At 42.3% G+C, this 12,133-nt stretch overlaps 1 protein-coding gene across 1 annotated transcript in view; it reads right to left on the reverse strand.

The window, feature by feature from the left end:
• The window catches only part of SLC45A2 (solute carrier family 45 member 2), a 252,368-nt gene extending 240,800 nt beyond the window's left edge, over nucleotides 1-11,568 (reverse strand). Inside the window, exon 1 of the mRNA XM_073620857.1 lies at nucleotides 11,044-11,568. Within this exon, the coding sequence (XP_073476958.1) occupies nucleotides 11,044-11,416 (373 nt within the window). The 5' untranslated portion in view covers nucleotides 11,417-11,568. The remainder of the gene's footprint in view (nucleotides 1-11,043) is intronic.
• Nucleotides 11,569-12,133: the final 565 nt, after the last annotated feature.

Genomic DNA, 12,133 nt, shown 5'->3' on the forward strand with positions numbered 1-12,133 from the left:
GTCAAAGTAGTTAGTTAATGAAGGAAAACTGGAAGGATATCTCAAAAAACAAAAAAAAACAAAAACACACTAAAGTCAAAGAGGGAAGGAAGATCGGAGCTGCTCTGTGCAATACCACTGCACAGAGCAGGCGAGCATAACTTTTTTATTATTAAAACAATTGACTTTAGTAACACATTAAGCGATTTCCTGTGAGGTTTTTCATTGTTTGGTTAAAAATACAGCATTTGGACACTAGATGGCACTAAAGAAATCCCTCTGATACTTAGTGACACCTAATGGCCAAATACAGTATGTTTCTTTTAAATCAATCACAACATTCTACTAGCACAGGAAATAGCCTAACATTTGTTTTTAACCTATTCACACAGAACAAAATGTGCAGGCACTTTCATTGGGTGAATTGTCATTCAATTTTTTATAAAGCACGTCCCAAAGTGTCATACTTTTAGTGCAATTTAAACTGGAACTTGACTAGTTAGTCAAACTAGGTGATTGCTACCAAAAAGTAGAGGCTAACCCAGTTGGATAGTATGGAAAAGGGTTTTCTGTTTCAATATGGGGGAGGGGGGTGTTAGGCTCCTAACCTGCAACCCAAGCAACCATAAGCAAGGGAAAAAAATATAATCCCACCAGAAAAAGGGAGGGAACAATCACACAAAGCCCAAACAGGATGGTTAGAGTGAGGGGAACTCCTAAGAGATCCATAGTTCCAAAATCTTTAGAAATTTGGCATGTGAATAATTTGAAATACTGGACATTCGCTCATGAAGTGTCATGGCGGTCATACACGTCTTCACTCCCTGACAGGCTGCAGGTTGGGTCTTCCATGCTTGAGCTATGGTCCATTTAGCTATGTTGCCAGCTTCTGCTGTGATGCGTATAACCCAGGTATGGGGCAGTGTAGCAGGACCAACTTAGAGTCCCTACTACAAACCGTTAGATGGAAAAGCGTCTGAAGCAAGCCAAAAACCCTAGGCAAGACCACCAGGTATGCATAACATCCCTCACTGTCCACAGTTGCAGAAACAACTATCACTACTCCCAGGGAGGAAAAGGTTTTCAATCTCTATTAACTTTTTTTTGTTGGCTCTGTCCCGGTTATATTCAAGTTGTGTTCAGATTATAATGAGAATTCATTATAAAAGATCCTACACTCGAGAAGGGCTATGTAAAAGGAAAAGTTGGCCAAGGTCACTTAGGTTGGGGGTCCAGGTATACGTTAGAACACTGATCAGTTGCATTCCAGCCTTGTCAGAGTTGAGACATTTTCTGTGATACCCTGTTCAAGTGCGAGTTTGGAACAGCAGTATGCGATGCACTTTTACCCAATTTCACACAAAATTGTATCAGAAACGTTGGAAATGGTGAGGAAAGCTTATGGAGAAGCTGCGCTATCATCTGCACAAGTGTACCAATGGCACAAGGCCTCCAAGGAAGGACGAGAAGATGTTGAAGATGAACAATCAGGACTCCCCTCTTCATCAAAGACAGAATAGATTGTGGATGCAGTGAGATCTGTTCTCAACTGTCGACAGCTCACGATCAGAAAGATTGCAGAGAAAAAACGGGAATTACCAAGCCAATTTTTCATGAAATTGTGACTCAAGATTTCAACATGAGAAAAGGACAATATTTTGATAGTGAGGATAATGTCCAAAGAACCACAATTCGGGCTGAACGCCATCCCACTTGAACACTTCCAGGAATGCTATAAAGAATGGGGAAAAAAAAATCGTGGGGGCGTTGTGTACATGCACAAGGTGCATACTTTGAAGGAGACAATGTTCAATTGTAACATTTTATAAAAGTTCTTTTAAAATAGCATTCTCATTACTTTCTGGAAGACACACCTCATATTCCCTGGTGACCATGCAGGAAACGAGTAATCTCCCCTGCAGGGACACAAATGATATTTTGACAGCAGCTCTAACCCTTCCCCCACTCCAATAATTCTGATTGCTTCCTGTCTTTGGAACTGCACAGAAATAAGGGCAAATCTCCCCAATAGGGACACCAACATCATTAATCCAACACAGCCTACCCCAGTCTGACCAACGCTACACACAAACTTTGGCCGGAGTCCTGCTTTTAGAATCACTCACATCGATCAGGTCTAATGCAGCTTGTACATGATTAAATTGAAGGATGTATGGTACCCTATAATGCACTTATGCGGCCAGGGGAGAACACAAACTGTTATAAGAAGAAATTTGCATACACAAACACGTTAAGCTATACAGTTTAGAAAGCAAATCTACAGACGAAGAATTGAGAAGAACACATTGGGTATCTGTCTATATACATATTTTGTTTGAAATCTGGGGATGGGCAGTAATTGGGTAACCTTATGCTGGAGTTGCCTTGCAACACAAGCGGTTTATGACTTCTGGTCCTGCAGTAAATGAACAAAAGGAGGTATATGGAGAATAGTCCAAACTTTTTTCTTAGCTTGTCTTTAGCTAAGGTGCAGATTCCAACAACAAAGCGGATTTTACAATGGTCTGTGCCTGGGATAGCAGAGCACAGGTAAAGAAAAGACACAGCTAAAAGGTTTTCCTGGATTTAGACTATATTGCCAAAAGTATTGTGACGCCTGCCTTTACACACACACGAACTTTAACCACTTGCCGACCGCCTCACGCAGATATACTGTGGCAGCATGGCACGGGCAGGGAGAATCACGTACCTGTACGTGATCTGCCTCCCACAGGCGGGGGGTCCAATCGGACCCCCCTGGTGCCCGAGGCGGTCGGCTTGTGTCTGGGAGCGATGAGAGGTGAGGGGGAGACGATCCATTCGTGCCCCCCCTCGCGATCGCTCCCAGCCAATCAGATTCTTCCTCTGCTGCTGTATGCTAAACAGCAGCAGAGGAAATTATGTCATCTCTCCTCGGCTCGGTATTTTCCATTCCGGCGCCGAGGAGAGAAGACTTCAATGTGAGTGCACCAACACTACACACACAGTAGAACATGCCAGGCACACATTACACCCCCGATTCTGATTTCTGATTACTGCATTGGTGTTAGTTTGTGACAGTTAGTGTGGTAGGGCAGTTAGTGGTAGCCCCCTTTAGGTCTAGGGTACCCCCCTAACCCCCCCTAATAAAGTTTTAACCCCTTGATCACCCCCCGTCGCCAGTGTCACTAAGCGATCATTTTTCTGATCGCTGTATTAGTGTCACTGGTGACGCTAGTTAGGGAGGTAAATATTTAGGTTCACCGTCAGCGTTTTATAGCGTCAGGGACCCCCATATACTACCTAGTAAAGGTTTTAACCCCTTGATTGCCCCCTAGTTAACCCTTTCACCAGGGATCACCGTATAAGTGTTACGGGTGACGCTGGTTAGTTCGTTTATTCTTTATAGTGTCAGCCCGCCGTTTATTACCGAATAAAGGTTTAGCCCCCTGATCGCCCGGCGGTGATATGCGTCACCCCAGGCAGCGTCAGATTAGCGCCAGTACCGCTAACACCCACGCACGCAGCATACGCCTCCCTTAGTGGTATAGTATCTGAACGGATCAATATCTGATCCGATCAGATCTATACTAGCGTCCCCAGCAGTTTAGGGATCCCAAAAATGCAGTGTTAGCGGGATCAGCCCAGATACCTGCTAGCACCTGCGTTTTGCCCCTCCGCCCGGCCCAGCCCAGCCCAGCCCAGCCCACCCAAGTGCAGTATCGATCATTGTCACTTACAAAACACTAAACACACATAACTGCAGCGTTCGCAGAGTCAGGCCTGATCCCTGCGATCGCTAACAGTTTTTTTGGTAAACTGGCAAGCACCAGCGGCCTAGTACACCCCGGTCGTAGTCAAACCGCACTGCAGTAACACTTGGTGACGTGGCGAGTCCCATAAGTGCAGTTCAAGCTGGTGAGGTGGCAAGCACAAGTAGTGTCCCGCTGCACCAAGAAGACAAACACAGGCCTGTCGTGCCCATAGTGCCCTTCCTGCTGCATTCGCCAATCCTAATTGGGAACCCACCACTTCTGCAGCGCCCGTACTTCCCCCATTCACATCCCCAACCAAATGCAGTCGGCTGCATGAGAGGCATTTTTATGTCCTCCCGAGTACCCCTACCCAACGAACCCCCCCAAAAAAGATGTCGTGCCTGCAGCAAGCGCGGATATAGGCGTGACACCCGCTATTATTGTCCCCTCCTGTCCTGACAATCCTGGTCTTTGCATTGATGAATGTTTTGAACGCTACCATGCACTAGTTGAGTATTAGCGTAGGGTACAGCATTGCACAGACTAGGCACACTTTCACAGGGTCTCCCAAGATGCCATCGCATTTTGAGAAACCCGAACCTGGAACCGGTTACAGTTATAAAAGTTAGTTAGAAAAAAAAAAAATAGTTGTCGTTTTATTGTTCTCTCGCTCTCTATTCTCTCTCTATTGTTCTGCTCTTTTTTACTGTATTCTATTCTGCAATGTTTTATTGTTATTATGTTTTATCATGTTTGCTTTTCAGGTATGCAGTTTTTTTTATTCTTTACTGTGTTTTACTGTTAACCATTTTTTGTCTTCAGGTACGCAATTCACAACTTTGAGTGGTTATACCAGAATGATGCCTGCAGGTTTAGATATCATCTTGGTATCATTCTTTTCAGCCAGCAGTCGGCTTTCATGTAAAAGCAATCCTAGCAGCTAATTAGCCTCTAGACTGCTTTTACAAGCAGTGGGAGGGAATGCCCTCCCCCCCACCGTCTTCCGTGTTTTTCTCTGGCTCTCCTGTCTCAACAGGGAACCTGAGAATGCAGCTGGTGATTCAGCCAGCTGACCATAGAGCTGATCAGAGACTAGAGTGGCTCCAAACATCTCTATGGCCTAAGAAACCGGAAGCTACGAGCATTTCATGACTTAGATTTCGCCAGATGTAAACAGCGCCATTGGGAAATTGGGAAAGCATTTTATTACACCGATCTTGGTGTGGTCAGATGCTTTGAGGGCAGAGGAGAGATCTAGGGTCTAATAGACCCCAATTTTTTCAAAAAAAAAAAAAAAAAAAGAAGAAGAGTACCTGTCACTACCTATTGCTATCATAGGGGATATTTACATTCCCTGAGATAACAATAAAAATTATTAAAAAATAAATAAAAATGAAAAAAAAAGCACCCCTGGCGTCAAATGTAAACAGCAATTGCACCATGCATGTGAGGTATCACCACGAAGGTCAGATCGAGGGTAGTAATTTTAGCAGTAGACCTCCTCTGTAAATCTAAAGTGGTAACCTGTAAAGGCTTTTAAAAATGTATTTATTTTGTTGCCACTGCACGTTTGTGCGCAATTTTAAAGCATGTCATGTTTGGTATTTTTTACTCGGCCTAAGATCATCTTTTTTATCTCATCAAACATTTGGGCAATATAGTGTGTTTAATGCATTAAAATTTTAAAAAGTGTGTTTTTTCCCCCAAAAAATGCGTTTGAAAAATCGCTGCGCAAATACTGTGTGAAAAAAAAAAAAAAAAAAAAAAATTAAAACACCCACCATTTTAATCTGTAGGGCATTTGCTTTAAAAAATATATAATGTTTGGAGGTTCAAAGTAATTTTCTTGCAAAAAAAAATATTTTTTCATGTAAACAAAAAGTGTCAGAAAGGGCTTTGTCTTCAGGTGGTTAGAAGAGTGGGTGAGGTGTGACATAAGCTTCTAAATGTTGTGCATAAAATGTCAGGACAGTTCAAAACCCCCCCCAAATGACCCCATTTTGGAACGTAGACACCCCAAGCTATTTGCTGAGAGGTATGTCAAGTCCATGGAATATTTTATATTGTGACACAAGTTGCGGGAAAAAGACAAATTTTTTTTTTTTTTTTTTTTTTGCACAAAGTTGTCACTAAATGATATATTGCTCAAACATGCCATGGGAATATGTGAAATTACACCCCAAAATACATTCTGTTGCTTCTCCTGAGTACGGGGATACCACATGTATCAGGAAGGATGTACTGGAAATGGAGCGAGTACAAAGAAGGGCAACAAAGCTAATAAAGGGTCTGGAGGATCTTAGTTATGAGGAAAGGTTGCGAGCACTGAACTTATTCTCTCTGGAGAAGAGACGCTTGAGAGGGGATATGATTTCAATTTACAAATACCGGACTGGTGACCCCTCAATAGGGATAAAACTTTTTCGCAGAAGAGAGTTTACCAAGACTCGTGGCCACTCATTAAAATTAGAAGAAAAGAGGTTTAATCTTAAACTACGTAGAGGGTTCTTTACTGTAAGAGCGGCAAGGATGTGGAATTCCCTTCCACAGGCGGTGGTCTCAGCGGGGAGCATTGATAGCTTCAAGAAACTATTAGGATGAGCACCTGAATGACCACAACATACAGGGATATACAATGCAATACTGACACATAATCACACACATAGGTTGGACTTGATGAACTTGTGTCTTTTTTCAACCTCACCTACTATGTAACTATGTATGTAACATGTGTGAGACTTTTTGCGAGCCTAGCCGCGTACAGCACCCCGAAAACCAAGCACCGCCTTCAGGCTTTCTAAGGGCGTAAATTTTTGATTTCACTCTTCACTGCCTATCACAGTTTCGGAGGCCATGGAATGCCCAGGTGACACAACCCCCCCCCCCCCCCAAATCACCCTATTTTGGAAAGTAGACACCCCAAGCTATTTGCTGAAAGGTATAGTGAGTATTTTGCAGACCTCACTTTTTGTCAAAGTTTTGAAAATTGAAAAAAAAAAAAAAAAATTTTTTTTCTTGCCTTAATTCATTTTCAAAAACAAATGAGAGCTGCAAAATACTCACCATGCCTCTCAGCAAATAGCTTGGGGTGTCTACTTTCCAAAATGGGGTCATTGGGGGGGGGGTTGTGCCATCTGGGCTTTCCTTGGCCTCCGAAACTGTGATAAGCAGTGAAGAGTGAAATCAAAAATTTACACCCTTAGAAAGTCTGAAGGCGGTGCCTGGGTTTCAGAGTCCCGTGCGCGGCTAGGCTCCCAAAAAGTCCCACAAATGTGATATCCCCATACTCAGGAGAAACCGCTAAATGTATTTTGGGGTGTAATCCCACATATGCCCATGGTCTGTGTGAGCAATATATCATTTAGTGACAACTTTGTGCAAAAAAAAAAAGTTTCCCGCAACTTGTGTCAAAATATAAAATATTCCATGAACTCAACATGCCTCTCAGCAAATAGCTTGGGGTGTCTACTTTCCAAAATGGGGTCATTTGGGGGGGGTTGTGCCATCTGGGCATTTTATGGCCTTCAAAACTGTGAGAGGTAGTGAGGAGTGAAATAAAAAATGTACGCCCTTAGAAAGCCTGAAGGCGGTGCTTGGTTTTCGGGACCCCGTACGCGGCTAGGCTCCCAAAAAGTCCCACACATGTGGTATCCCCGTACTCAGGAGAAGCAGCTGAATGTATTTTGGGGTGCAATTCCACATATGCCCATGGCCTGTGTGAGCAATATATCATTTAGTGGAAACTTTTGGTATTTTTTTTTTTGTCATTATTCAATCACTTGGGACAAAAAAAAAAAAAAATAATATTCAATGGGCTCAACATGCCTCTTAGCAATTTCCTTGGGGTGTCTACTTTCCAAAATAGGGTCATTTGGGGGGGGGGGGGGGGGTTGTACTGCCCTGCCATTTTAGCACCTCAAGAAATGACATAGGCAGTCATAAACTAAAAGCTGTGTAAATTCCAGAAAATGTACCCTAGTTTGTAGGCGCTATAACTTTTGCGCAAACCAATAAATATACGCTTATTGACATTTTTTTTACCAAAGACATGTGGCCGAATACATTTTGACCTAAATGTATGACTAAAATTGAGTTTATTGGATTTTTTTTATAACAAAAAGTAGAAAATGTCATTTTTTTTTCTAAATTTTCGTTTTTTTCCATTTATAGCGCAAAAAATAAAAACCGCAGGAGGTGATCAAATAACATCAAAAGAAAGCTCTATTTGTGGGAAGAAAAGGACGCAAATTTGGTTTGGGTACAGCATTGCATGACCGCGCAATTAGCAGTTAAAGCGACGCAGTGCCAAATTGTAAAATCCTTCCGTGGCTGAAGTGGTTAATGACGTCTTAGTCCTTAGGGTTAAATACTGCCAAAAGTATTGGTCCACCCCTCCAAATCATTTGGTGGTGGTGGGGTGGTGGTGGGGTGGATTATGGTGTGGGATTGTTTTTCAGGGGTTTGGCTTGGCCCTTTATTTCCAGTGAAGAGAACTCTTATGGCGTCAGCATACCAAGACATGAGCGAGTTTGGGGTGGAGGAACTTGACTGGCCTGCACACAGTCCTGACCTCAACCCAATAGAACACCTTTGGGATGAATTAGAGTGGAGACTGTGAGCCAGACCTTCTTGTCCAACATCAGTGCCTGACCTCACAAATGCGCTTCTGGAAGAATGGTCAAACATTCCCATAGACACACTCCTAAACCTTGTGGACAGCCTTCCCAGAAGAGTTGAAGCAGTTATAGCAAAGGGTGGGCCAACCCAATATTGAACCCTACGGACTAAGACTGGGATGCCATTACAGTACGCGTGGCTGGCATCCCAATATTTTCAGCAATATAGTGTACTAGTACAGTTCACAAGTCTTGAGGGAATAAGAGAAAGTGGGGACATGACTGAAATGTTTAAAGTGGATCTTTATTCAGTAAAGTCTTGCTACATCACTTCAGGCTAGCCCTTTTTCGGGTATAGCATAAAACATTAAATAGAAGTGGCTATATGGTTTAAAATCCAGTAATACACTCTTACCCTGCTGTGCCCATGCTTAGTTGCTCTCTATTTGTGCCAAATTTGTAGAGGCCAATCTGGTAACAGCCTAAAGATTTACTGCTGCTCTGGGCTTCAGTAAAATCCATCATGCCATACCATCAGGAAGGTGTGCGTTTGGCCCCAAATGTATTCTGCAGCCAGGCAACAACCCCAAAAACGTATAGCCAATAGCATTAAGAACTATTTTCAGCATTAATAAGAGCAAGGAGTCCTAGATGGATGGTTTGCCCCCCCTCACCCCCCCATCAAGTCTGTCTTGGATTACATGAAGAGACAGAAGGATTTGGTGGTTAATTCTCCAAGATGTTTGGCACAACCTACCTGCCATGTCCCTTTAAAAACTGTGTGCAAGTGTACCTAGAAGAATTGATGCTGTTTTGAAGGCAAAGGGTGGTCACACCAAATACTGATTCAATTTGGATTTCTTTTCATTTACTTTCCATTTTGTTAATTGTTAAAAAAATAAACACTTCTGTTTCAGAATGTATTATTTACAGCATGTTTTGACACCTGCCTAAAACTTTTTCACAGTACTGTATTTACTAAAACGTGGTCACTTCAGACAAGCAGCTAGCATGCTTTCAACAAGCTTCACGCAAGCTGACAATTGTTTAAAAGAGACAACTAGTACTAATATTAAGATGTATATTTAACATTCCAAACCTGAAGCCCAGGAGGACTTTAAGGGCTTCAAGAAATCCCAACAGATTTGTCAAAAGTTGATTGAATTTAAGGCTGCATTCAAACATCTTTGGTTGCTTTTACGGGCTTTTTTTTTAGTTTTTGAGCACTCAGTAGTGAGTCAGTCAACAGTAAGTGGATTTAAAACATGCTTCAGACAAACAAAAGATCTATACTTAGACTGGGGGGAAAAATAAAAAATAAAAGTGCAGCAGCATTCTCACTGAAGTCTATTGAGGCCATAAAAGTCCTTAAAGCTTGTAGCACAAAAGAAGATCATGTTCTTTTCAAGCTACAGGCTTCAAGTACAGGCACAACTGAAAACTACGAAACATTGGATGGGGGTGTGAACAGGGCCTTAGGCTGGCCATACATTATACAATTTTCATTAGACCTTCAACTATATAGTGCAAGGGCCTGCCTGATTGCATACGAATTGAAAAAAAAGTTTTTAGGTTTGACTTCATATTATAGGGTTCTGGTAAATCTAAAAGGAAAATTGTATAAAATGTATGGTCAGACTAAGACTTGCATCTACAACATGCACAGCAAAAGTTTTACAAATTTGCAAAGTGCAAGCTCATCAAGTTTTGGAAGGCTAAAAAACACAGATCTTAATGGAATGACTTTATACTTGTGGCTACCATGCTTTCCACTAGCTTTAGCAAGGGCTGAAGCTTACTAGAAGCTGCTAGTTTAAAGGAATAGTCAGCACTCCCACTAAGATCCATGTTTTAAATATTCCCATACTGGAAAGTAAATGGTGTTTTAAGGCATCAGCAAAGCTGGCTGAAAGCTTTGTAAAAACATTTCTGCATACACTGCTCTAATACAAGCTGAGCTCTAAGAAAACTATGGGGCCTGCCATTGCTCACCCAGCCCTGAAAATGCTAATTGCCTGGCTGGCTTTATTACTTCTTGAGTTATGGCTGCAGAACCAGATACAGCAAGTTAGAACGCCTGGTCTGCATACTTATTCAAGACCAATGACTTAGCGTTGGTTCTTGGATCAGAATGACTACCAGGCAATTTGGATTTTCAGAAGTTGACGTTTGTAAAGGCAGCCTACATACTTAAGCAGCACAGGTTTTTTTGGATTCTATGTGAACAAGGTTTTAATCTGGCCATACACTCTTAGATTGAGCAAATGGGGAAAAAATTAAAAAAAAAAAAAAAAAAAAAAAAAAAAAAAAAAAAAAAAAAAAAAGGGGAAGGTGTATAATTATATTTGTATTTTTTATTTTTAAACAGATTGCTATACAGCCCGGATTGGCAAACCTTCCACTGGTCCTATTGTATTCTGTATAGCTACTGTCAAAAATAGCAACTGCTTCTTATTGGATGCAGCTGCTGTCCATCCAACAAATTTTTCAACCCGCTTTTTAAATCTAAGGATGTTTAGCTGGAAGGGGCAGAAAGGGCCACCAACTAAGACATTTTTTTGCTGGTTCATCAGAATCCAGGCAAACTTTGAACAGTGCATTGTCAGCTTTAGTAGTGCAACCGAGCTACCAAAAAGTCACATGTGTTGCTGTAGCATTATATAATAAAATGTATACAAGTAAAAAAAAATAAATCACAGAAGGGCTCAACTTACCAGATATGACTGTGTCTCCATTAAGATATAAAGTCATCCCCAAAACCATCAAAATCCCCAATGCGAGAATATAGGGTCTTCGCCTCCCCCAGCGGGAGTGACAGTGGTCACTAGCAGAGCCCACCACGGGCTGAAGAACGAACCCCAGAATGGGGCTAATGAGCCAAACAAAACTGTACAAACTCCTAGGGAGGCCCACACTGAGCAAAACCGGGGTCACAAAGGCCGCTTCCACGGCGTAACAAAACTCTCTCCCAAACATGACCATGCTGTGCATGATCAGCCTGCCAGTGGACCTTCGAGGGGGTTCCACAAGCTGAAAGACCCCTCCATCCATCTGCTCAAGGCTGCTACCACTGCTGGTGTACTCCATGTCTTTTGTAGGTGGATGTAAGCTCACACTGCCAATTTCAGCTGTAGGTTGCTAAACCTCCACATCTTTGGAGAGAGTCATGTTAGCCCAGGGATTGTTGATTTCAATTAGTTGTGGAGGAGGATCAAACTTTCACTCCAGCTTTTAATAGAGGCGTGACTGCAGTCCTTTCATAGCTGAAAGATCACAAGTTAGAGAGAGGAAAAAAAAAAATAATCATGTGAAATTCCTAATCTGAAAACTATTCCACTTCCCCAGGGTTTCTACTCTACATCTACAAACTGTTCATTCACAGGGTGCCAGGTCATCACAAGATGAAGACACACATTCCTTAGGATCCAATAAAACTGCAATTACAGATGTGATTGGGGATTGCTCTTTTTAGCTGCAATTATGTAAAATTGCAACCTAAAGCACTAAAGGTATGTTCACATCAACTGAACTCACACGATTTCAGACGCGCATTTCATTGCGATTTCAGAGGCGATCTGAAGATTTCATGATCAGGCAATCTGGCGAGATCATGCACAGGTGTCTATTATAATCACCCCCGAAGTTGCCAAAAGTAGTGCAGGAACTACTTTTGGAAGTCAGCATGGCACCGATTCAGACGGTGCTGTTGCTGGTAATATGCTTCAATTTGGCATGCGATTTGACATGTCAAATCGCCCCGAAATGAACGGGGCTAAACCCCCTGCCACTTAAGGTCCAGGCCTA

Source organism: Aquarana catesbeiana, linkage group LG01, assembly GCF_042186555.1.
Source record: "Aquarana catesbeiana isolate 2022-GZ linkage group LG01, ASM4218655v1, whole genome shotgun sequence".
In the NCBI taxonomy this organism is placed as follows: Eukaryota; Metazoa; Chordata; class Amphibia; order Anura; family Ranidae; genus Aquarana; species Aquarana catesbeiana.